The 27,732-nt window shown below is 41.3% G+C and overlaps 1 protein-coding gene across 4 annotated transcripts in view; it reads left to right on the forward strand.

The window, feature by feature from the left end:
* LOC132822963 (DNA (cytosine-5)-methyltransferase 3B-like) overlaps positions 1-27,732 on the forward strand; it is a 289,466-nt gene that overhangs the window by 105,427 nt on the left and 156,307 nt on the right. For 3 of the 4 annotated variants that reach the window (XM_060836414.1, XM_060836415.1, XM_060836418.1), the window contains exon 5: positions 1,181-1,330. The exons of the other annotated variant lie outside the window; for it this stretch is intronic. In XM_060836414.1, coding sequence (XP_060692397.1) covers positions 1,181-1,330 — 150 coding nt within the window. The remainder of the gene's footprint in view (positions 1-1,180; positions 1,331-27,732) is intronic. 4 annotated transcript variants of the gene reach the window in all.

Genomic DNA, 27,732 nt, shown 5'->3' on the forward strand with positions numbered 1-27,732 from the left:
AAACACTACCTTAATGGCAAACAGATGTTATTATGGCACACTAAATGGATTTGGCTTCACATGTCGGATATATTAATGGTTCTTGTACATCTAACCTACAGCTCCTTCCTCATACTGTTGATGCTTTCACCTTTGCTTCTTCTGTGCCTGGTGATATTCTTGGCCTCAATGTCTCTTTTCACTTCAAAAAGAATTCTCCTCTTCCTGATTGCTGCAGTTACCTACATGAACAATGGTTTTCTCTTGTTGAATTTTTTTCCTCTCAATCTCTCTTAATTTACTGTGAAATGCAAATTGATCTCCGACTTGACTATTGCTCCTGTATTTTGGGAAGCTCTTCTAACACCTGTCTCACGTAATTGTGATAGCAGGAAATTCTGAATACCCGATCGGTGGTTGTTCTCTCTGCTGCAGCTCTAACCCGTGTCTAATCACAAACTCACTTACCTCTATTTTATTGATTATAATATGGTCTATGCTTCTGTGAAGTTCTCTTTCTTCCAAGCTGCAAATTTGCCATCGTCCAGCATTTCCTGCTGCTTGAAAAACGTAACATTAGTATCAAGATATGTTTCTCTGAGTAAGTTTCTGACTATATCACATTCTTTCCCAATATAATTTAACAATGGTAATAAAAGCAGAGAATGCTGGAGAAGCTCAGCAGGTCTAGCTGCAACTGTGGAGAGATAAGCAGAGTTACATTTTGAGTCCAGTATGACTCTTCTTTGGGACAGTTCCATCTTAGGGTCATATTGAACTCACAATGAGTCTGTTTCTTTGCCCATGGATGTTGCCAACCTGAGGTTCTCCAACACATTCTGTTTTTATTTCAGATATCAAGCATCTGCAGTTCTTTGCTTTTACTTTAACTGTGGAACTCCTTGCTTTCGTGGGTCTTTTCTTCTTTCTGCAATTTGAAACACAAATTTGCTATCATCTGCTGTCTATTCAAAATTATCTTGTCTTCTCTTTTGAACCTCGATGATATTCTGCACAATACATCTTGGCCTTTCATCTTACTTAATAACAGAAAAATAATCTCTACTACAGTCCTGTCCCATGTTTTTTGTTTTATTTTCCATTTTGGGCACTGGGATACATGGTTGCCCTTATTTAGCGCAAAGAAGCTGACCAGAGCCCACTTGAAACCTGTGTTTTAATAGCTGTATGTTGCCCATAGGCAAAACGACGAGGAGTATCAGGTTGGGAAAGCAGTCTCAGACAAAGGCCAGCACCACGTATAATTTTCCAGGCAGGAATTTCCTTTCGCCACAAAAAAAAGAAAGAAGATAATAATATGAAACCAAAAAAGGACATGAACAGTTCATTGGTATGTACATAAACTGTGTGTAATGTATGTCCACTGAAACAATACTTTTTTGTTAAATAATTTCTATTATTAATTATTAATTAGTTTGTCCTCAAAATAGATATGATATTGATAATTAGTTATAAGGACAGCAATTACTTTTGGATTATTTCCATGCAGAATGAAACCTGCAACTAAAATTGAACCATTCAAAGAGAAACTGCTTCTTAAAGATACATTTAGATGATGATGCATATTTGGGACTAGAGATGGTATTGCATAAAATGCAGATTATTTTCAAAATATGTAATGCAATTTTTATTATGTTTAGTACTTTCTGCTTCAAGGTTAAAACAGTGCCTAATCCATGCTGATACTGGTTTTGTTATTTGTCTTAGAGCTCCTGAATTGCTGGAGAACATAGGTTAACAATTAATCATTTGTAAGCCCAGCAATACCTCATTCGGTTCTACAAGGAAGCACCCAGAATAAATTCAGTTTGTTTTCACTTCGGGGTAAAGGAACATCTATCGCTATGACTACATAGAAATTACATTTCATACAAGGGAAGAATTTGTCATTCATAGAGGTTCTGATTCTTGCCTTCCTGCCTGACTTTGACAATGTGCATCATTTAAAAAATGAAATTTTCCAGAACCTGTTTCTCAAGACTCAAGTACTTGATTAAAGGACATTACTTAATTGATAATATTATAGAATCATAGTGCTATAAAGTATTGAACAGACCCTTCAGCCCAGAGGGGCTGTACTCCAAAACTACACCAAATTTACACAGGTCCCACTTTCCAGCGCCAGGTCCGAAGCCTTGTATGTTATGGCATTTCAAGTCATCCAATAACTATTATTATTAAGGTTACCCCAATCAACTGTCCGCTCAGGCAATGCATTCCAGATTCTCAACCACTACCTGGGTGAAAACGATTTTCCTCAGAAGAAGGTTTTTTCTCAAAACCACTTGCTTTCCACATTAAAATTATATTCTCTTCTTCCTGACCCTTCAACTAAGGGGAACAGCTGCTTCCTATCCACTTGTTATGTGTCCCTCACAATTTTATACACTTCAGTCAGGTCCTTTGTCCGCTTTCTCTGCTCCAAAGAAAACAAGAGTGTGTTGTTGGAAAAGCACAGCAGGTCAGGCAGCAGCCAAGGAGGAGGAGAATCGACATATTGGGCCTCAGCTCTTCATCAGGAATTCCTGATGAGTGGTTCTAGCCCGAAACGTCGATTCTCCTGCTCTTCAGATGCTGCCTCACCTGCTGTGCCTTTCCAGCAACACGCTCTCGACTCTGATCTCCAGCACCTGCAGACCTCACTTTCTCCAAAGAAAACAACCCCTAGCTCATCCAGTCTCTCAGGATGCAATTGTGAAGTGTGAAGAGGATGTTTGGTAGCACATTGTGCAATAGATATGCAAATGCAAAACAAGTATTTTTTTTAATGAGCACATGTACTTTCAGAGTCTTCCAGGTAAATTTGATATGTGTTTGTGAAAACCAGGATCTAAAGTAAACAATTATCATGGAGTGTAAATTATTTCTAAAATTTCATATCGTGCATGATTAAATGCAATCACAAACGAATTGTTAAAAACTTCTTCCAGGGATACCTTTTATGAAGAGGCATAACAAACAAATCCGTAAAATGCCAGGAGAGGACGTAGTTTGTTTTGCCATCTGTGTACTAGTGAATACTGTATCATCTTCATTGTTGATGCAGGTTTCACTTTCTGTTCGAGTTGCTTCTCTTATCAAATTGACTTGAGCATTTTCAGATTTTACAAATAAATTTTCTAAAAAGGTGCTATTGCTACTCACTGAGGATAGATAGAGAGATACCAAATTAAAATTAATGCTGGGTTTATATTACAATGTCAGTTAATGATGGTATAATGCTGCAAGTGAATGCAAGTTTACAGTATTTATCTGACAACACTTCTGAGTTGGATTGCTATGACTATCCTTTAACTGTTAATGTTCACAAAATAATAAATCTTTTAATTATGTTGTTGTGCTTGTATGCAATTTATAATATCTTTTGATGTTTGCTTGCCATATAATTGAAATTAAAATCAAGAATACAATTCAGGCTTTTGGATCCAGTTTCTCAAGCGGTAATTACTTTCTTTCAGCTAGAGGTAGTCTCCAATAGAGACAAGGGTTTGTCTTTTGTGAATAGAGTGAAAATCCGAAGATAATCAAACCATCTACCTTCTGCCATTAGTTTAAGTTGACATTTATGAAATGTCATAGAAATACCATCAGATCCATTCATGGACATCTGTTGTTTTGATGTTCTATTCTTTGACAGAATCTTCTGCACCCAGATGTGGCAAGCTTGGGAGTGGTAAAGGAATCTGATTAGGTGGAGTGGCTACATACCCAAACCTTCCAGCATTTGTCAGAACTATGTTCTGGTGGGCCTGTTACCAATTAGGGCCTTAATTATCTAGTGATGGACCACCACAGGACATAAGCCAATTGCTGCAGGGTTTAACCCAGTCAGAAGTCACATTACACTAGGTTCCAGGCAAACATGTTTATTTGAAATCACAAGCCTTCGGAGCACTGCTCCTTCATCAAGTCACGACTTCACCAGATTTCAAGCGGTGATTTCAGATAAAGCTGTTGGACTATAACCTAGTGCTGTATGACTCCTGACTTTGTCCACCTCAATCCAACACCATCACCTCCACATCAGGGTTTAAGACAGGTACAGGCAGGCCTGTCACGGCAGGCCATACAGAAGTCACAACAGCTACAACAATTTGACAACTGTCATCAAAGTTAATCAGTGCCTAATTGAGGGTCTGGAGGTTGCTTTGAAGTTACCCACTGCAATCTATTCCCTGCTATTGTTTTTGACAACTCTGCGCCATTTTTTCCTAAGATCCCACAACCTGAGAAACCCTCATGACTCTCACCTCACTTACCTTTGTCCTGGGTTCCTGAAATTTGGAGGTGCACCTAAGGTTACCTCGATGATGTTGCCCTTTGATTGGCTGGCAGCACTTGTTGAACAGGACCTTCTGCCCCCTCGGTCTCCAATCCAGACAAAGGCCAACTGGTGACCTCACCATTGTCTATTTGGGCAGGTGCTTCAGCGGGCCTTCTCTACAAGGAGCAGCACTGGTCTCTTGCTGGCTTTTCATTTGGCAGGCATGTTTGCATGACAAGGGCATTCGACTTGTTGTGTATCACTCTCTTCAGTTGTCATGCTACTTTGTGAAAAAGTAAAAAAAAAGTGAAAAATTTCAGGATAAAATCAAGAGAAGAATTCTGGAAAAGAAACAAATTAGAAAGGCTGAGAGGTCATAGAGTTATATTGCACAGAAACAGATCTTTCAGTCCAACTCACAAATCCCTCTACACCTTTCCTACTCGTGTACCTATCCAAATGTCTTTTAAATGTTGTAACTGTACCTGCACCTTTTCTGGCAACTTATTCCACATAGGTCCCACCCTCCGTATGAAAATGTTGCCTTTTGGGTCCCTTTTAAATCCTTTTTCCTTAAAAATATAGTCCCTAGCTTTGAATTCCCTCACCCTAGGGAAAAGACTTTGCTATTCACGTTATCAGTGCCCCTCATGATTTTATAAACCCCTGTAAGGTCACTCCTCAACCTCCTATGCTGCAGTGAAAAAAATACTGGCCTACCCAGCTTTTCCTTATAACTCACACCCTCCAGTTCTGGCAATATCTTCATAAATCTTTTCTGGATCCCTTCAATTTAATAATATCCTTTCTATAGCAGGGTGACCAGAACTGTAGACCGTATCCCAAAAATGGCCACACCAACATCCTGTACAACCTCTATATGATGTTCCAACTCCTATACTCCTCTATCACAGGAAGGATGTCCTGGCCCCGGAGCGTGTTCAGAGGAGGTTCACAAGAATGGTCCCAGGAATGAAAAGCTTAAAAGATGAGGAACATTCAGTGGAGTTTAGAAGGATGAGAGGGAATTGAATTGAAACATTCAAAACATTGAATGGCATGGAGAGAGTAAAGAGGGAAAGATATTTCCATTCATAGGAGAGACTAGGACCTTTTAGAATGGAGATAAGGAGAACCTTCTTTAGCCAGAGAGTCGTGAATCTATGGAATTCATTGCCACAGAAGGCTGTGGAGGTCAGGTCATTGAGTACATTTAAGACTTAGATAGATAGGTTCTTGAGGATCAAGGGTTATGGGGAGAAAGCAGGAGAATGGGGTTGAGAAACGTATCAGCCATGATTGAACGGTGGAGCAGCCTTGATGGGCTGAATGACCTAATTTCTGTTCCTATGCCGTATGACAGTGAAGGCAAGCATGCTGAACACCTTCTTTACCACCTGTCTACCTGTGATGCCACTTTAAAAGAACTATGCATCTGGACCACTAGGTCTCTGTTCAACAACACTACCCAGGGCCCTATCATTAACTGTATAAATCCTGCCCTTGTTTATTTTGCCAAAATGCAAGACCTCTCATTTATCCAAATTAAAGTCCACCTGTCAATCCTCTGCCCATTGGCCCAAGAGATCAAGATCCCTTTGTAAATTTCTTCTTCACTGCTGACTATACCATCAGTTTTGGTGTGATCCACAAACTTGCTAACCATGCCTCCTAAATTCTCGTCCATATAAATGACAAACAACAGTGGACCCAGCATCCTGCGGAACACTGCTGGTCACAGGCCTCCCGTCCACTACCACCCTCTGTCCCCTGCTGTGAAGCCAGTTTTGTATCTGGAATAGAATAGAATAGCCTTTATTGTCACGTATACTCAATGAATATAGTTTATACATAGCTTATACATAGCTAATTACAGTGCTTTCTTAGAAACTAAAGTACCTCGGCACAGCTTCTTTAGTTAGAAGTTTTTAGATAGTACAGAAATAAAATGTCCAGCATTACAGAAAAGAGTTCAGTACAGCAAACCACACTGGCACGTAGATTCAATTCCACACCAAGGCCTTGGCATTGACTTTACACTGCCACGTCAGGAGGCCGCTACAGGAGGCCTGAAAGTTGCCAGGATGCTGGGAGGAGGCCACTGCACCAGGCTGGTAGGTCATCACGCAAATTCCGGGAGGCTGGGAAGTTGTCACACCATGCCAGGAGGCCCCTACCAGAGGAGGTTGCTGTGCCAGGCTGGTTGGTCATCACGCAAAAGCTGGGAGGCTGGCAAGTTGTCACACCATGCCAGGAGACCACTTCACCATGCTGAGAGGTCACCACACCGAGGGGCCCTATGGGAGGAGGTGGCTGCACTAAGCCAGGAGAATGCCACATCACGCTTAACAGACCTCTGCACCAGGCTGAGTGTCATCGCCAAGAATAGTCACAGGAGACCAGGAGCGTTGCTCCATGCCAGAAGTCATCATTGGAGGCTGGGAATCGAAATGAAGAATAAAGGAGAAGTAGGCAAAAAAGCACCACGAAGAAGAAAAAAGAGAAGAGAAAGAAGGAGAGTGGATGGAGTGGATGAACTCCAGCTGAAGCTCCTACTCTGCTGTTGTCTAATTGGCAATCTCTCCCTGCATCCCAATGATCTAACTTTACTCATTAGTCTACTGCGTGAAACCTTGTCAAAGGCAATACAAAAGTCAACATAGGATAACGTCTACCACTCTGCCCTCAGCAATCGTTTTGGTTCCCTCTTGAAAAAGCTCAATCAAGTTTATGAGACACGATTTCCCACGCACAAAGCTATGCTATCCTTAATCAGTCCTTGCCTGTCCAAATACATGTAAATCCTATTTCTCAGATTCCCCAAAAACAACTTAACCCACCACTGATGTCAGACTCACTAATCTATAGTTCCCAGGCTTCTTGTTACAGCCATTCTTAAATAAAGGCACAACATTAACCAGGCTGGGAGGTCATCACGACAGAGCCATGAGGCCGGGAGGTTGCCACATCTTGTAGGTGATGAAGAGGCAGCGCTCCAAAAACTTATGATTTCAAACAAACTTGTTTGACTATAACTTGGTTTCGTGTAACTTCTGACTTTGTCCACCTCAGTCCAACACAGGCACTTCAACATCTTGGAGGAAGAGATCTCAGAAATGTGCTGTTTCAGTAGATCAGGTAACATTATGGAAGTGATTCAGTGAATAATGAATGAACCAGGTGATAATCTTTCAAATTAGGTAAACCGGTTTGGTCCTGGATACTTTTGAACTCCTTGAATATTGTTGCGGCTGCACACATTTAGTCCATTCCTAAAAGAGAAAGTACCATAATCTAGTCAAAAGTATTGCAAAATGTCCTGTGGACACGTGCTCCCACCTCTTCGGTTGCCATTTGTATGGCTCTGAATGATATTCAAAATGATTGGGTTGACACTTAGATGGGGGATAGTTAGGAAACCTACATTTGGAAAAAATCTAGCCATCTGCTTCCTTGATTGACAGGGGACTCTGCTTTGAAACTGAAATGAGCACCTGCTATTGTTTCCTTCTCAGAGAGCAATTTATTGCTTGGATAAATTGTGGCCACCATCATATACTTGGCTGGGTTGAAACTTGGCAATGTAAGTTCCAGTCATTAGAGAATGCTTGATAATTTCAAGATGCATTAACACAGTTCCTTTGACGTTTTTGCTTTATTGACAAAAGCTGATGGTTCTACATGTATTACATTTTTTTAAATCTAGAAGGATGCAGATTTTTCCTCAGCAATTATATGAAGGCTTTTATTAGATGATGGGAGTTTTTTTGTTGAACCAAATGAATTGAAATATTTTCTGTTGGTGCTGCATGGAGTTGAGGACTGTACATTGTGCATATTGATTGGTTTGTATGGAGTATGCATAAAGTGAGAATGGCTAATCTGGGACATTGAGGTGGCATGGTGTTTATGTGGGGGACTGAAATAGCATGGTAAGGATAAGAGGGTATTTAGATATGAAGTTTAGGGGTCTCTCAGAAACACTGGAGCAGGTTGAAGAACTAAGATCTATTCTTCCAACTGACACATTCCTCACCGGAATATGAGTTGTACTGCAAATCTGGCACAAATGTGAAATGGCAAAAATAGTGTGTGTGATCATTCGTGGATTGTGCCAAGGGTGTGGTGCCGGAAAAGCACAGCAGGTCAGGCAGCATCTGAGGAGAGGAGAGTCGACATTTCAGGAAAAGCCCTTCATCAGGAATAATTCCTGATGAAGAGCTTTACCCCAAAACGTCTTTCCTGCACCTCAGATACTGCCTGACCTGTTGTGCTTTTCCAGCACCACACTCTTGAATCTAATCTCCAGCATCTGCATTCCTCACTTTTGCCATTCATGGATTGTGTATGCAGCTTGAGTCTGGGAAGTTGTTATGGATTAGGCCAGGCCATTCAAAACATTCTTAAGCAGACAGTCTAGACCATAACTTTGCAATTTGTTTCAGTAAGTGTACAGTGCAAATTATCCGGAGTAAGTTAGCGAGGTTGACTACTAGATTTTAAAAGAGACAAACATTTATTCACAAAATTACACAATGAAACACAAAGAACAGAATAAAGAACACGTACAGAACTCAGTCTATCCAAACTATACTTAATTATGCTTTTCCGAATGTACACACAGTCCCAATAAGCAAACCCCCTTAAAAACCAGTACAACTGGAACGCATGCTTACAGGTTGACGATAGAAGGGCACAGAGAGAGAGAGAGAGAGAAAGAGAGAGAGAGAGAAAAAGAGACAGAGTTTGTTTCCACATAGCTCACTGTTGAACTCCCAACCAGTTCTGGACTGAACTAAACTGCTCAGCTCAACTAAAGAGCTAGCCACTTCCCTTTCCTTATACAGGTCACTTCTAAAACAATGGACATCCAGTCCCTGTACACCTCCATCCCCCATCACGAAGGACTCAAAGCCCTCCGCTTCTTCCTTTCCCGCTATACCAACCAGTACCCTTCCACTGACACCCTCCTTCGACTGACTGAACTGGTCCTCACCCTGAATAACTTCTCTTTCCAATCCTCCCACTTCCTCCAAACTAAAGGAGTTGTCATGGGCACCCGCATGGGCCCCAGCTATGCCTGTCTCTTTGTAGGATATGTGGAACAGTCCATCTTCCGCAACTACACTGGCACCACCCCCCACCGTTTCCTCTGCTACATCGATGACTGTATTGGCGCTGCCTCGTGCTCCCACGAGGAGGTTGAACAGTTCATCCACTTTACCAACACCTTCCACCCCGACCTCAAATTCACCTGGACCGTCTCAGACTCCTCCCTCCCCTTCCTAGACCTTTCCATTTCTATCTCGGGCGACCGAATCAACACAGACATCTACTATAAATCGACTGACTCCCACAGCTACCTAGACTACACCTCCTCCCACCCTGCCCCCTGTAAAAACGCGATCCCATATTCCCAATTCCTCTGCCGCATCTGCTCCCAGGAGGACCAGTTCCAATACCGTACAGCCCAGGTGGCCTCCTTCTTCAAGGACCGCAGATTCCCCCCAGACGTGACCGACGATGCCCTCCACCGCATCTCCTCCACTTCCCGCTCCTCCGCCCTTGAGCCCTGCCCCTCCAACCGCCACCAGGCCAGAACCCCACTGGTTCTCACCTACCACCCCACCAACCTCCGTATACAGCGTATCATCCGCCGTCATTTCCGCCACCCCCAAACGGACCCCACCACCAGGGATATATTTCACTCCCCTCCCCTATCAGCGTTCCGAAAAGACCACTCCCTCCATGACTCCCTTGTCAGGTCCACACCCCCCCAACCCAACCTCCACTCCTGGCACCTTCCCCTGCAATCGCAAGAAATGCAAAACTTGCGCCCACACCTCCTCCCTTACTTCTCTCCAAGGCCCCAAGGGATCCTTTCATATCCGCCACAAATTCACCTGCACCTCCACACACATCATCTATTGCATCCGCTGCACCTGATGTGGCCTCCTCTATATTGGGGAGACAGGCCGCCTACTTGCGGAATGCTTCAGAGAACACCTCTGGGACACCTGGACCAACCAACCCAACCACCCCGTGGCTCAACACTTTAACTCCCCCTCCCACACCACCAAGGACATGCAGGTCCTTGGACTCCTCCATCGGTAGAACATAACAACACGACGGTTGGAGGAAGAGCGCCTCATCTTCCGCCTGGGAACCCTCCAACCACAAGGGATGAACTCAGATTTCTCCAGTTTCCTCATTTCCCCTCCCCCAATCTTGTCTCAGTCAATTCCCTCGAACTCAGCACCGCCCTCCTAACCTGCAATCTTCTTCCTGACCTCTCTGCCCCCACCCTACTCCGGCCTATCACCCTCACCTTGACCTCCTTCCACCTATCACATCTCCATCGCCCCTCCCCCAAGTCCCTCCTCCCTACCTTTTATCTTAGCCTGCTGGACACACTTTCCTCATCTCTGATGAAGGGCTTATGCCCGAAACGTTGAATTTCCTGTTCCTTGGATGCTGCCTGACCTGCTGCGCTTTTACAGCAACACATTTTCAGCTCTGATCTCCAGCATCTGCAGACCTCACTTTCTCCACTTCTAAAACATGACCAATTTGACCTGAAGTTTCGTGTGTTTACATATAAACAAAAAGGCCTCTCAATACCTGTTAATCTCTGTACCAACCAGACTGATCAGAGCACGGCCTGGTTTATTGCCCCTCTGAAAAAATCAAGGACAGAATATCCTTGAGCCAAGGAACAGCTTTTAGCAAAAAAAGGGTCTAGCTTTGTGACAAAGTACAGCTCCTCAACTCAATCTTGATCAGAGCCAGAAGGAAATTAGGTACCTCTTTCGAGATTAAACAGTATACTGTCTTGATTAATGCGACATATCTGATTGAGGATGATCAACCATGATCATAATGAATGGTGGTGCTGGCTCGAAGGGCAGAATGGCCCACTCCTGCACCTATTGTCTATTGTCTATATCTATGCAAATAGGCCCAGCAGGGGCAGGAGGGATGAATCATGGAACATGTCTAAAAAATTGAATACACTTGGACAAAAATGATTTCATGATGCACAGATGGCAGAAGTAATTTTCATTTGAGTTTTCATGACTCTAAGCAACTCCAGCAGCATTATGTATCCACAAAATAATAAGGAAATTCACCCTGTTGGCTTTGTTGTTTAATTATTTGTGGTGTTAACCCTGAATTGCATTTCATTCTGGTAGCATAGCATTAAATTTCATGTTCTATATTTTGAATGGAAAAGATAGAGATTTAATTTGACTGAAAGTTGTTTTACTTTTGCATTGATGATGCATTTCCTGCTTTGTGGTATACTACTGTGGTTATTGTGACCTATTCTCACTAAAATTAGATCTCACCACTGAGTTTCAGTAAGAATGGTGATAGATGACAGATTTAATCACCATCTTCATATACTCTCTGATGTGAATATGTTTACATAAAATAGTAACTCTCCCACTATTTGTACTAAAATTTGGCAATCAGACAGATATGCTTGTAAAATCTAACTATCAGAATAAATGGGAAATGATTTGCTTCTTACTATATACTTATGATTCAAGGAATCAGCATCCCTGATGCTTGTATGGATTGTGAATTGGAGAATCAGGGTTACAGTTTTAAGTTCCATTCTTCATTGTTAGAGACCCACTGTTGATTATCCAAAACCAAGGAAGTCAACCTTTTGCATTGCATGCCAGATACAATACATTTGAGAATAGTTAAATGAAGGAAAAATGCATGTTGGTTTTTAAAGAGGGCTATTTATGCTCATATTTTCATTTCATTTCTGCTCTGAATGCAAATGATTTGATTTATAGCAACAACTTGCATCTGGCACATTCATCATTTAAAAACATCCAAAGGTGCAGGTAAACAGCATGGTGAAGAAGGCGTTTGACATGCTTGGTCGAAACATTGAATGCAGGACTTGGAATGTCATATTGCAGCTATACAGGACGTTGGTGAGGCCACTTTTAGGATACTGCATATAATTCTGGTCATCTTTCTATAGGAAGGATGTTGTTAAATTTGAAAGGGTGCAGAAATCATTTACAAGGATGTTCCTAGGACTAGAGGGTTTGAGTTACAGAAAGAAGCTGAGTAGGCTGGGGTTTTTTCTTTTGGAGTGTTGAAGGCTGATGGGTAACTTTAGAGGGTTATGCAGTCATGAGGGGCATGGATAGGGTGAATTGCCAAAATCTTTTTCTGAGGATGGGGAATCTAAAACTAGAGGACAAGCGTTTAAGGTGAGAGTGGAAAGATTTAAAAAGGACCTGAGAGGTAGTCAGAGGGTGGTGCATATTTGGAATGAGCTGCCCCAGAAGTAGTGGAGGCGGGTACAACTGCAACATTTAAAAGACATCTGGATAGATAACTGAATAGAAAGCATTTAGAGGGATATGGGCCAAATGCTAGAAAATGGGACTAGGTCAGATGAGGATTCTGATCGGCATGGACAGATCGGACCAAAGGGTCTGTTTCCATACCGTATAACTTTATGTTTTAATAGAAATGCAGTCAGATTTTTTAAAAAAATTACACTCAGCCAAAGAAGGAGTTACTACTTGGGATGTGACTAAACGTTTTCTCAAAGAGATTGTTTTGAAGAAAGATCTTAAAAGCGGGCAGAAAAATGAACCACTTATAATTGAGTATCACAGTGTTGTTATTGGCCTCAGAGACTCGTACAGGTTTACAGAACAGAAGAACAACATTTGGTCCATTGTGTCCATGACAGTCAAGAAAGATCTGATTACACTTTGTTTTCATTTTCCAATTTTTGTCCAATAACCCTGGAGGCTGTGACAATGCATGTGATTGTCTAAACACTGCTTACATATTGCAAGAGTTTCTGATTCAAATCCCTCCCCACGCACATACTTTTCAGGTATTGAATTCCACACTCCCACCACTCTCTGAATGAAGTACATTCTTCTTTTAACCTTCTACCATTTACCTTAAATTTGTCCCCCTTGATTATTGACTCCTCTACTGTGGAAATAGTGCTTTTCTGTGTATCCTCTCTTTGCCCCTCATAATCTTATACAGCTATATTAATCTCCTCTCAAGCTTTGCTGCTTTGTAGAAAACAAATCCAGCCTTTCTAATCTTTCTTCATACCTCAGATCCTCCAGCCCTGACAGCATCCTGGTAAGTCTCCTCATCACATTTTCGAGTGTGATCACGTCCTTGTAACTTAATGACCAGAATAGCGTGCAGAAATTTGCACATAGCCTTATCAGCGATTTATATAATTCTGGCACAACCTCTTTACTCTTTTATCTTGTGCCTTGGCTAATAAAGGTGAGTATCCCTTTTGCCATTCTAAAAACCTTATCAAACTACTCTGCTAACTTCAGGGATCTATGGATATGCACACCAAAATCCCTCTGATCTTCAGTACTTTCCAGGGTCCTTCCATTGACTTGTTCACCCTCTCCAAGTGCATTATCTTATACTTTTCCGAGTTGAATTCCGTTTGCCACCGCAATGCCAATCTAACTAATCTGCTGATATACTCTTGCAGTGTATGGCTGTCCTCCTCACTGTTTATCACCGTATCAATTTTTGTGTAATCTGTGAACTTCTTAATCATTCTCCTTACATTTAAGTCCAAACCATTATTGTGCACCACAAACACCAAGACCCCAGCACTCAGCCCTGCAGTGCTCCGATGGTAACAGACTTCAAGTCACAGAACCATTCCTCACCATCACCCTCTACTTCCTCCTCTTCAGCCAATTTTGGATTCAGTGTGTCCCTGTGCCTTGGATCCTATGTGTTCTGACTTTCTTGACTAGTCTGCCATGAGGGACTTTATCAAAAGCCTTGTTAAAGTTCATGTAAACTACATCAAATACATTACTCTCATCAACGCAAAAACAGAAATTGCTGCATCAACTCAGAACAGTTCTGAAGAAGGGTTGATGACCTGAAATATCAATTTTACTTTCTCTCTACAGATACTGTCAGATCTGCTGAGTTTTTCCAGCAATTTCTGTTTTTGTTTCTGATTTCCAGCATTTTTTTTATTTATTCAGAGAAGAATTGCTCCTTACTTACTTCAAGGCAGTGGAGAGAGGGTCAAGTTACCTTCAAGACTCATTAAATCAGAAAGTAGGTCAGTTCAGTATTTTCCCATCGACAAAATTCATCTGAGATGTCAGCTTTGTCTGAAGAAGTAACAAAGATTTAGGGGCAGTAGAGAAAACCAATGGAATCAGTATGGTTGCCTGTTTAATATCCTGGGGTAAAAAATGAGGTCTGCAGATGCTGGAGATCACAGCTGAAAATGTGTTGCTGGTTAAAGCACAGCAGGTTAGGCAGCATCCAAGGAACAGGAAATTCGACGTTTCGGGCATAAGCGGGACGTTTCCTGATGAAGGGCTTATGCCCGAAACGTTGAATTTCCTGTTCCTTGGATGCTGCCTAACCTGCTGTGCTTTAACCAGCAACACATTTTCAGCTGTTTAATATCCTGTCTGACTTTGTATTGGCACCTTTTTTCTACTTAAGTAAATTTCTTTCTATACAGACTTCTTAAAACAAAATGGAGCTCCTTTGGATTAGCCTCATTTGTCTTTACATCCTGCCTCTAACAACTAAATCTGATGCAATATTTGCTTTACATATCCAGCAGATTTAGAAGACCGGATTAGAGCAGAGGAAACAAAGGAGAATCTTCATTAGTGTATTTCACCCTTTCCTTGCAGGCACCGGCTGTGAAACTTCGATCTGCGTAGTCTAGTGCATTAGTTTGAGGGATCTGCACTGGGTGATTTACCAATACAAGTTTGGAGCAAATACAGAAGCAAATGAAAAGGGTTGATGCAGCCTGGCAGCAGTTTGTTAGTGGTGAAGCACACATCCAGAGCCTGATGCATAGGATTAAAACACTGACATATTTGGCAGATCACAAAGTCTGCACAATGTAAAATGCTGTGGATGAGTCCATCTCTAACTTGGGAGTGGTATGCCAGAGAAGTACAGGGATAATGCAATCTGCTACAGAACCTAGGGTATATGCAGCTGGGCAGTTGGTGTTTGAACCATCTGAATTGTTAATGAAACCTGGTTTCAGCACCTCATCTGAATTTAAAACATCAAAAGTGTGCTGGGAATGTGTTAACTTATTTCTGGTGTCTGTTCTTGTGCACACCAGTGCAGTCCTAAGGTATTGTTCTTTCACTGTTTCTTGGAACTGGTACAACAGGAGAGTGAGATGCTGCTCTCTTTCAAACTGCCAGCATACTTGTACCTCTACCAGCCTTTGAACCCATACCTGTACTGGACCCAGCTAAGCCAGACAATCCAGTTGTTCCCAAAACACTGCAGTTTAATCTCCAAGGTCACGTACTATGTCCATTTCGAGTGCCTTCAGTGGAGGTTCCACAGTCTTACACTTTCCATGCAGTTGCCAACGTGGAAATGCCAGAAAATGCAAACGGCAGAGGAGATGAAAACTAAGGGTTTGTTTATGGTTGATATTATTAAACTGTTAAGAATTGAGATATGAAACATTTTCAGTTAGTTTGCTGTTTTGTAACAGTTTATTGTACTGTACTGGTGTTGAAGGTGATGCCTTTTGTGAACTATGTTAAAGGAATGTCTCGTAATGCCTTAGTGGGTGGGATGATTTAGCTCAACTGTTTGTTTGTAATTTGCTGACACAAACTCTGACAACTGGTAGCATTGCTGCCTGTCGTTTCTCTTGCCCTTTGCTTCATAGGGAAACCCGGACATGTCCAGCCAGCTTAACTTCTGTTTTTTAATACGAGTGGCTTGCTCTGTTTTGATTGTAGTACTTCCGAATGGTTGTTGCGAGCTAACAATCACAGTTTAGTCTGGTTCGCAAACAGCCAGACTGACATCCAGTGGTCTGGGTGGAAAACAGGAGATCTGAGGACTGATGCAGAGCAAAGGCATCATGATTAATGACAGGGAGGGATCTGTAGGGACCCCATGGAGAGACCTGTATGATATGCTTCCTTTGGATATACACAAGCTGTAAATGGTCGCACTTCTTGTTCTTGAATCTTTCAGTGTCTGCGTGCAGAGCATGCAGTCAAAGTGTGAGTACTGTCAATGATTCTTGGGACCTGTGGCAAATCAGAAGCATGGATGATGTCCTAAGTACTCTTTGATTACACTTCTGATAAGACTTCATCTGTGCCCTTCTTTCTGCAATGGTGCACTGCAGTTTGTTCCATTAGATAAATCTAATGGCAGCCTGCTTGCTAACTGTTGCTGCCAAGAATCACTGGTTGTGGTTAACATCAGTGGGCCAAATCTTAAAGGGGGCTGATTGATGTGGGCAATGGCAAGATTTGTGACCAGCTCATACAGGATGTCCAGTGAAGCTCATCTCAACACCAGGAACAGCTTACATATCTTTTATGCATTTGTCAAATGGTGATGCAAGTTTTGTATCAGGCAGCAGTGAGCTTTCAAAAAAGGGAGATTCATCCTGTTAAATGCCTTATTAAGTCCACAACTTATCTCATTAATATTCAGCTTTCTGTCTTACCAAATGTGTCAAACAAGATAGAGGTCAAGGATTCTCAACGTGGAATTAGCTCACCACGTGCTCCAAAGGATGTTCATTTTGGACACTGATGCCAACATCTCAGTGCATGTTCCCTGTCTTGCATTGCCTTGTCTTTTTGTCCCTTTTCACCCTCAGCCAGAGATAACAAACTCACAGTACTGACGTATTGCCTTGATGCCAGACACAAAGCCATGAGATGTGGGTGTTACTGGCTAGGCCAACATGTACTGCCCATCCCTAATTACTCAGAGAGCAGTTAAGAGTCAAGTACATCGCTGTGGGTCTGGAGTCATGTTTAAGCCAGACTGGGTAAGGATGACAGTTTCCCTCCCTAAAGAACAGTAGTGAACCAGGTGGGTTTTTTCCCGACAATCAGCAATGGATTCCTGGTCATTGTTATACTTTTAATTCCAGATTTTTATTGAATTCATGTTTTACTATCTGGAGTGGGGGATTTTGAACCCGAATCCCCAGAACATTATTTGGGTTTCTAAATTAACATTCAGTGATAATACCATTAGGCTATTGCCTTCCTTAAGGTACAGTACAAGCTTTGGTGGCAGCTGGGTACAGTAGCAGTGATCATGTGAGATGATAGAGAGAAGATGATGATTACACTCATGCTGGCAGAGGAGGGCAGTCACCATCTTCTTACATTGTTGCACATTCTTCCAGACGGCGGAGACTGTACTGACCACGTCTAGTTTTGTGGTCTGCTATACTGGTCATGGGGAAGAGGATGTCCCAACTGTGCACTATCTCATCCCAGTAGGACTTTCACAACCCTGCCTGCAAATTTGGAGAAAGAAGAGAAATTTGATAGGTGGAGGTGGGGTGATGGTGGTGGTGGTGGTAGGGGGTTTAGATCATGAATTGATAAAATACAGCAAGAACTTTCACCAAGCCTTAAGGCAAGAAACCCTCCAAAAGGAACCAAAACAATTCATACTTGGCCAAAATGATGTAAGCTTCAGCCCAACGAATTCAACACTCCCATGGATAAATTTCAGAAGAAGCGTCTATCAACAGGTAAAGAAACATTATTTCAATATTTTAATCATTATGGCAACATTGTGGGTGGCCATCTAAGAACACCAACAATTTCCAAACCAGTATAGTTGCCGATGAACTATCACAGAAGATCTCATACAAAATCCATTCAGCTGAAGCACATTTTCTGTTCTTTAAAGTGCCATGAACGACGATGTTCAGTTGCTCCTCCTGGAGAAATTAGATTGGAGGTGGTTGTTTGAGGGTAAATTCACATTTGACATGTGGGAATCTTATAAAGACCACTTAATTAGAGCTCAGGGCCAGCATGTTCCTGTGAGGATGAAAGATAAAGATGGCAAGACTCATGAACCCTGTATGCTGCGAGATATTGAAAATTTAGTCAAAAAGAAGAACGAAGCATATGTAAGGTTTGGGGAACTGAAATCAGGCCCTTGAGGAATATAAAGGAAGCAGGAGAGAACTTAAACAAGGCATTAGGTGCCATGAAGTGCCCTTGGCAAGTAGGATTAAGAGAAATTCCAACGTATTTTATACATACATGAGGGGAATGAGAGTAGCTGGGAGAGGGATAGGTCCACTCATGGACAAAGAAGGGAATTTATGTGTAGAGCCTGAGGAAATGGGTGAGGTTGGTACGCACCAAGGAGAAAGACATGGATGATGGTAAGTTTGAGGAGGGAGGGGTGTATATTGATAGTCTATGGCATGTTGATCTTAAGAAGGAAGAGGTGTGGGTACCTTGGAAAACATTAGATAAGACTCCATGGCCTGATGGAATCTATCCCAGGATATTGAAGGAGGCAAACAAGGAGATTGCTGGTGCCTTGACAGAAACTTTTGTGTCCTCTTTAGCCACAGACAAGGTCCCAGAAGGATGCTGAACAGCCAATGTTGTTCAATGTGTTTAAGAAGGGCATCAGGGATAAACCAGCAAATTGTAGGCCAATGAGCCTTATGTTAGTGGTGGGGCAATAATTGGAGAAGAAAGAACTTATTAGAAATAGTCAACATAGCTTTGTACATGGGAGGTCTTATCTCACAATTTTAAATGTTTTTGAAGTGTCAAAGATGATTTATGAGTTTAGAGCAGTGGGTGTTATCTATGCAAACTTACTAAAACATTTGTCCAGGTCTCTCATGGTGGGCTGGTCCCAAAGATTGTCACATGGGATCCACAGTGAGTTTATAAATTGGATACAAAATTGTCTTGGTCATAAAAGACAGATGGTCATTGTCGAGCAGAATTTTTCTGTCTGGAGATTTGTGATCTGTGGTGTTCCACAAGGATCAGTGCTGGGACCTATGTCATTGATTTATATATATATATATATATGTATGTGTGTGTGTGTGCGTGCGTGTGTGTGTGCGCGTGTGCAGGTGACAGACATATTGGAAGATTTACAGATAATGAGGAAGGTTGACAAAGGATAGAACAGGATATAAGTCAGTTGGAAAGCTGTGCAGAGAAATGGTAGATGGAGCTTAACCAATGCAATTTGATTTATTATTGTCACATATACCAGGATCCAGTGAAAAGTATTGTTTTGTGTGCTAACCAGACGTAAATACATCAGGATAATAGAATTTAATGCAGAATATAGTGTTACAGTTACAAAGAGAATGATCACCTCTGATATATGAGAGGTCCATTCATAAATCTGATTACAGCAGGGAACAAGCTGTTCTTAAATCCGTTGGTACATGTTTTCAAATGTTTGTATGTCTGCCTGATGGAAGAGGGTGGGAGAAAATTTAACTGAGGTGGAATGGACCTTTGATTATGTTGGCTGCTTTCCTGAGGCTGCGAGAAATATCAACAGAGTCAATGGAAGCAAAGGTAATTTTTCTGATGGACTGGGCTGCATTGACAACACTTTGTAATTTCATACAGCTTTGGGCAGAGCAGTTGCCGTACCAAGCTTTTATGCATCTGGATAGGATGCTTTCTCTGGCGCACCTATAACAATTGGTAAGAGTCATTGTGGACATGCCGAATTTCCTTAACCTTATGAGGAAGTAGAGGTGTTGGTGTGCCTTCTTGACTGTAGCATCAACGTGGATGGAGCAGGCTAGATTGTTGGAGGCATTTACTCCTAGGAACTTGAAACTCTTGACTATCTCCATCTCAGCACCATTGATGTAGACACGGGTGTGCAGCTTCTTTGTTTTGCTGACATTGAGGGAGAGTTTGTTGTCTTTATACCATGTCACTAAGCTACCTATCTCTTTCCCGTACTCTGTCTCATTTCAGATCCGATCTGCTATGGTAGTGTCATCAGCAAATTCGTAAATAGATTAGATTACTTACAGTGTGGAAACAGGCCCTTCGGCCCAACAAGTCCACATCGACCCGCCGAAGCGCAACCCACCCATACCCCTACATTTACCCCTTACCTAACACTACGGGCAATTTAGCATGGCCAATTCACCTGACCTGCACATCTTTGGACTGTGGGAGGAAACCGGAGCACCCGGAGGAAACCCACGCAGACACGGGGAGAACGTGCAAACTCCACACAGTCAGTCATCTGAGTCGGGAATTGAACCTGGGTCTCAGGTGCTGTGAGGTAGCAATGCTAACCACTGTGCCACCGTGCCGCCCACTAATAGAGTTTGGCCACACAGTTGTGAGTGTTTAGGGAGGAGCATAAGGGGCTGAGTATGCAGCCTTTTGGTGTTGAGGATTATTGTACAGGTCATGGTGCAGCCTATTCTTACTGATTGCAAGTCTGCAGGTCAGGAAGTTGAGGATTCAGTTGCAGGGTTGAAAGCAGAATCTTAGGTCTCGGAGTTAGGAGATGAGTTTTTTGGAATTATGGTGTTGATGGCAGAGCTAAAGTCAATAAATAGGAGTCTGACCTAGATGTCCTTGCTATCCAGATGTTCCAGGGATAAGTTTAGGGCCAGGAAGATGGCATCTGCCGTGGGCATATTGTGATGGTAGGCAAGTTGTAGCAGATCAAGTTCTTTAGTTGAAACATTCCAGAAACTTAATTTGGACAAATTAATAGCAGAAAGTGTTCTAGATTATATCTTCTAGTTTTTTTAAAGATGAAAGCAACATAAACATTCTCTTCTGTAGACAGCAGAAATTTGTGCTCAATTGCAATATCATCGAAATCCCATAGAAGCCAAACAAGGAGGGACATGTGCTTTCTCTGAAAGCTTAAGTGGTTTAATACTTCACCAAGTACATCCAAGAACTTTAAAAGCTGCTGACAAACACTTACTTCGCTCATTCTAAAATTGAAAAATTCCAAGCATTTTAGAATATTATTAAAAAATAAGTGGAATACATTTAGTTTTTATTTCCAATTAGCTCACTGGGTAAATAAAGTTCTCGTTTTGATCCTGAATTAAATTACAAGTAGTACTTCAAAATATTATCTTGGCGTGTTAACTGTTGGTATATTGAATAATATTATATTGTAGAAAACAAATGAAATTGATAGATATTGATCAAGTTTGCAAGAAGTTACTTGACTTTGTTATGATTTAAATTGGTTAGTTCAGAGTCACTCTGCTAAAATGGGGCATGCTCATTTTTTGACATAACAGTTTGAAATAATAACTTTGACGCTCCCCCACTGACTTAACGATTAGCTGAACATTTAATTTCTCACAACTCTTCTTTGTCCCTAACAGACATTTTCACTCACTCGACATAAAGCAGCTTAATGAATAGGCAGACATTCAGAACAGCACTTACTTATGGTCAGATTCACTTCAAAGTGTACAGCTTGTCCCTGACAGGAATGTGGCAATCAGTTTGATTTAAGGTTATCTTGTCAACCACTCCTGCAGCACTGTATTTTGAATGATTCCTAGTAACTAGAGATTTGCTTTTTTATGTCCAGTTTTTTAGTGTTTGCTTGTAGTTTGAAAAATGAAATTGGATAATGAACCAGTGTCTCCCTAAACCTGATATAATATTATTCAGTACATCAACAAGCTAACATGCCAAGATAATATTTTTAACTAATGCTTGCATTTAATTCAGGATCCAAATGAGAGCCTTTGTTTTTTTACCTAGTGAGCTAACAGGAAATGAAAACTAAGTGTGTTCCACTTACTATTTTTAAACCAAAATAGTTGATGGATATCTATATTGTAGTTGGTAATGTTTTAAAATGTTTGAATTAATTTCTCCATTTTAGAATGAGTGAAGTAAGGGTTTGTCAGCAGGTATTCTTGACAATACTTGGTGAAGCATTCAACAATTTAAGCTTTCTGGGAATGTACATGTCCCTCCTTGTTTGGCTTCTGTGATGATATTGCAGTTGAGCACATTTTTTGCTGTCAACATAACAGAATATTGCTTTGATCTGAAAAAGAATTAGAAGATATAATCTAGAACATTGTCTGCTATCAATTAGTCCAAATTAAGTTTCTGGAAGGTTTTCAAACTAAAGAACTTGAATACATCGGAACACTAAACCTGTGGTCTCTGAGATTATTCCTTTTCATAGTTGCTTTGTTTGTGGAGTATCTTCAATGTTAGTGAAAGAAATTCTTCTCTACAAAACAAAACATTTCTTGAGATGAAATTTGGAATGGAGAAGCAAAACTGTACAGCAATACATAATATCTCCAAGCATGGTCAAGTAAAATGTTAATAGTTGATAATTGGGTTTAATCATTTCTGTGTATGCACTGGAACACTTATAAGCAATCTTTCAGCTTATTATAAATATCTTTTTTAAACCTACTGTAATATTTATGGCATATTTTACTTTACTTTCATTTCCAGAAAGTTACTGTATAAATCTGGATTAACTATGTAAAGGTTGTTCTTGCAAAAGTAACGGATACCTAATTCTCCATAGTTAACTTTTTCTATCAGTTTAAGATTGTTGGGCTTTGTAACCCACTGCAGATAATTAAAGAATTTGGCAGTCGTATCCAAATAAAACATATCCAGACACTTTTAAAATAAGACATCATATTTTGTAAATTCTTCCAAGCGCTGGAAATTGTGGATAAGATACACTTGCTGGGCCATCTATTTAATAGTAGTCTACCCATTAAATAGGACATTTTGTCATTTCGTCATATGTTCTGTATTAATACACTGGGTTTCATCTGTCATATGGGATGAAATCTTCCCAGCCCTTGAAAGATGTGGGCTATGATGAGAAATTTGGGAAAATTGGATGAGATGTGTGGTGAGGACTTTCCCAACATTGAGAATCAAAAAGTCCAATTTTCCAAGTGTTAGATAATGAAATGAGATTCTCACTACTAAGAGGTGAGAGATCTATTTGTATGGACAACCACTCATTATCACCCTGATTGCTTTCTAATATTGCTTCATTAATTTGCAGTTTCCCACTTTTGCAACTGTTGGATTGAAACAAGATATTGAGAGTTCCTGACATGAAAGCCAGGGCGACTCTGGAAGCCGGTGACTCCAGCTCGCAATTTGCTTCTCTGGACCACCATATTGGACACTAGCACAAAAATCATGGAGCATATTTCACATGCAACACCTGCGTGCACCCATATCCATGGCCACTAGTGTATGACCTATGCCAACCTCACCGCATCCACTTACACTACACTTCTGCACTTCAGTGCTTTACAATGCTACACTGGCATCTTTCATTGCAGCACTGCTGCAAGGACAATTTGTGCACAGGGACTGGTATTCATTACACGGATTGAACTAGGCTGCTTCTTAGGGATCCATGCTTGCTCTCTTAGCGCTCACTTACATTGAGCTCCTTGGATGCTCACAGCATTCCTACCTTGCCTTGCCTTTTTGCAGATTGTCCCTTCAGCCAGAGAGTAAACAATCACAGTACCCCTGTCTTGTAATTGCCTTTTAACATTGACATAAAATCAGGCAGCTCATTGTGGTTGTCTGCAGTCATCATTCAAGGGGTGGACATATTATTGTACAGCACATACTATGGCAATCTCACAATTGCACTATGTTCTATTCATGTACTCCCTAAGACATTGCATGTGCTTCATGCAAATGGCCATATCTCAAAGTCTAAAGGGAGTAGTCCTCAGTTAGGGACGTCATGGTTTCGTGCATTGAGAGCAGCCTCAATAATAGTCGAGGTACTTGTAAGTGGTCAGATGGCCAGTTGGGTGGACATGGTCAGGACCCTCTCCTTGTAGGGAGTGAGGAACTGAATATTGGGCACCGACCACCCTCTTGGCTCTTTGTGTCTTATTATGGTTTGTTTTCTTCTGGAATGAGACAAAATGAGGGATTGAATGAGTGCCTGGCATAGTGTTAATGTTAGTTCCAATGGGGAAAGGAGTGAGCTGTACCAATTGAGTGATTACAAGGTGCAGAAGCCATCTAGGGTTATTATGAGAAGTGAGAAAATCAGGCTAGCATCAGATGAGTGGAGTGTGGAGACTTAGGGACAATGGTTTAAAAAAGCTTGATAGGTCTCACGAAGAAAATCCCTCCCTCAACGTGACAAACTGACATGTAACTGATTTGGATAAGACCAGCCCATTATTTATTTTTAAAGTTACCTTTTCTTACTTGATTAGCCTGTAAGTAGTTGACATCATATACTGTGTGCATGTCTACTAAAGATCAAACAGCAGCATAATGGAGGACACATTCTTGTTACATTTGATATCTAAAAGGTGGGCTGAGTGAACTCCTTTTCAAAGGAGCTATTATTGACTAAGTCCAATGATGCTATTATCTGTTTTATGCTATCACAGTAGCAAATCAGCCACCTGTTTTACAACTCTTCTGATTTTCATTTCCGGTGACTTCTTTCTAAGAGAAGCCCAGTTTCACTGTAGCATAAAGTTATAATGCTTCAGTTGGTGCATCTAAAACTAACATTAAATTGATCTGGCAAAATCTATTAACAAGATAAACCATCTTACAATTTTTATTGCTCAGCTTTACTTAAAAATGCATTGTGCTTTTTCCCTGTTTCCATGGTTTCCTGATAAGACCATAAGACATAGGAGCAGATGTATACTTTATATAAAAGTGCAAATGCAACATTGCTTTAAAAGATATAGATTAGATGAGATTTCAGGTGATTGCTTCTGAGGAAAATCACATATTTGCATTTAGAAATTTGTCCATACCAGTACTTTCATGATTAGGTGAAAGGTTGCAAGGTAACTCCTCCTTTGGGATATAAATATATGAGGTTTTAGATTGCTGGGGTGGGAGAATTCAATGAGACAATAGGATCATTTGCTTCTCAAAAGTTAGATTTTGAAAGTATTGATAGGTATTTGAGAATTAGAGAAGACATGATTTTGATTTTTGCTGTATCTCAAAAGCAAACAGGATATCGGACAAATATCTACTGTATACTTATCAAGAATAACATAATTCCATCAGTAATAGCAAAAATTTGGTTGAGCATCAAATGAGCATATCTACATCAGAATAAAAAAAATCATAATGTAAAATTTAACAGCAGTCCTATATTCCTCCAGTGTCTTCTTAATATGACAATGCTAATAGCAGCTCCGTGATTTGAGAAACTCAGTACTAGTGTCTTGCTGTGTTATTTTACTTTGGTGTCTTACTTTCTCATTGATGTAATACCAAGCCTAACAGGCAGTGTAACACAACACAAGCAATGAGTAATTGTTACTGCTGTGGCATGCTATCCATTTTACAGCATGGATAGGGATGCAACCTTCATTACTGGAGATTTGCGATCACATTTACCTCTGTCCAAATGGATGAATCTTCAATTAGTTAAAGCCTTTGAGTATTCAGGAGCATAGGAATGAGAGTAAGGCTTTTGGTCTGAAGAGACTTCTTTGGCACTTAATATGCTCATTGCTGATCATCACTTCAAATCCATAATCCCACACTATCTCCATATCCCTTTACATCATTGGTATTTTGAAATCTACCCATGTCTGCTTTGAATATACTGTATACTCCAGTCTTCTCCCCGTAACCCTTGAGCCCCTTACTAATCAAGAACACATATATATAGCTCTGTCTTAAATACATTCAATGACTTGGCCTCTACAGCCTTCTGCAGCAATGAGTTCCACAGAATAACCAATTTCTAGATGAAGAAATTCCTCTTTTAAAATCTGATTGAATCAGGACACTATTCAAAAGGGCCACAACACACTGCAGTACACCAGAACTGCGAAAAGAGGAAGAGGAACATCTATACAAGGTATTCGCCAAAAACGGATACCCACGCAACTTTATCACCAGATGCCTAAGAGATAGACCACGGAACGAGGACATGCCACAACCAAAAGGACTAGCCACTCTACCATACGTCAGCAGTGTCTCAGAACTGACAGCCAGACTACTGCGACCCTTAGGACTCATAACAGCACACAAGCCAACATCCACGCTCAGACAACAACTCACTAGAACAAAGGACCCAATACCCAGCATGAGCCAAACTAACGTAGTTTACAAAATACCATGCAAGGACTGCACAAAACACTATATAGGACAAACAGGAAGACAGCTAACAATCCGCATCCACGAACATCAGCTAGCCACAAAACGACACGACCAGCTATCTCTAGTAGCCATACACTCAGACAACCAGCAACATGAATTTGACTGGGAAAACACCACTATCATAGGACAAGCCAGACAGAGAACAGCCAGAGAATTCCTAGAAGCATGGCATTCATCCCCAAACTCCATCAATAGACACATTGACCTGGACACCATATACAAACCACTACAGCTGAAACTGACACCCGGAAACGGCAAGAACATCCATCAACAGACACATCGACCTGGACCCCAGATACAAATCACTGCAGCTGAAACTGACACCCGGAAGCGGCAAGAACAAACCAATATAAATACCGGAAGAAACATCAAAGCAGCGCTTCACACGAGGCTCCCACCGCACTGATGATGTTCCCTAGCCAGGGAACGAAACGTTTGCAGCAAAAACTTCCAGCTCGGCGAGCAGAACCACAACAAATTCCTCTTTGTTTCTGTTCTGAAGGGTCATCCCTTCACTCGGAAGCAGTGCCCTCTGGTCCTAGCTTTTCCTACCAGTGGAAACATCTTCTCCATGTTCACTGTGTCCAGGCCCCTCAATATTCTGCCCGTTTCAATGAGAACCTTCTTCATTCTTCTAAACTCTATCAAACACAGACACACAGTCCTCAACTGCTCCTCAAATGACAATCTCTTCATTCCCAGGATCATGCTTGTGAACCTTCTCTGGACCCCCTCTAAGGTCAGTACATTCTTCCTTAGATATGGGATCCGAAACTGCTCCCAGTATTCCAAATGCAATCTGACCAGAGTCTTATATAGCCTCAGCAGCACATCTCTGCTTTTGTCTTATAGCTCTCTCAAGATGACTCCCAAAATTGTATTTGCCTTCCTAACTGCTGACTGAACCTACTGACTAACCTTAACAGAATCCTGAACTAGAACTCCTCAGTCCCTTTGTGCTTTAGATTTCCGAAGCATTTCCCCATTTAGAACATAATGTATGCTTTTATTCTTCCTACCAAAGTGCAGAATCTCATACGTTTCCATATTGTGATCCATCGGACACTTCTTTGCCACTCTCCTAACCCATCCATGTCCTTCTGCAGCCTCCTGCTTCCTCAACACTACTTGTTCCTCCTCCTATCTTTGTATCATCTGCAAACTTAGCAACAATACCCTTAGCTTCCATATCCAGATTGTTAATATATAACGTGAATAGTTGTGGTCCCACATTGACTGATTCTGCAGAGCCTCACTAGTTACTAGCTGCCATCCTGAAAAACACCCTGTTAACTTGACTCTGTATCTTTGGCCAGTCAGGCAATCCTTTATCCATTAACATACAACATAGAACATTACAGCGCGATACAGGCCCTTTTGGCCCTCGATGTTGAGCCGACCTGTCATACCAGTCTGAAGCCCATCTAACCTACACTATTCCATGTACATCCATATGCTTGTCCAATG

The sequence above is a fragment of the Hemiscyllium ocellatum genome, chromosome 15, assembly GCF_020745735.1.
Source record: "Hemiscyllium ocellatum isolate sHemOce1 chromosome 15, sHemOce1.pat.X.cur, whole genome shotgun sequence".
Taxonomy (NCBI): Eukaryota; Metazoa; Chordata; class Chondrichthyes; order Orectolobiformes; family Hemiscylliidae; genus Hemiscyllium; species Hemiscyllium ocellatum.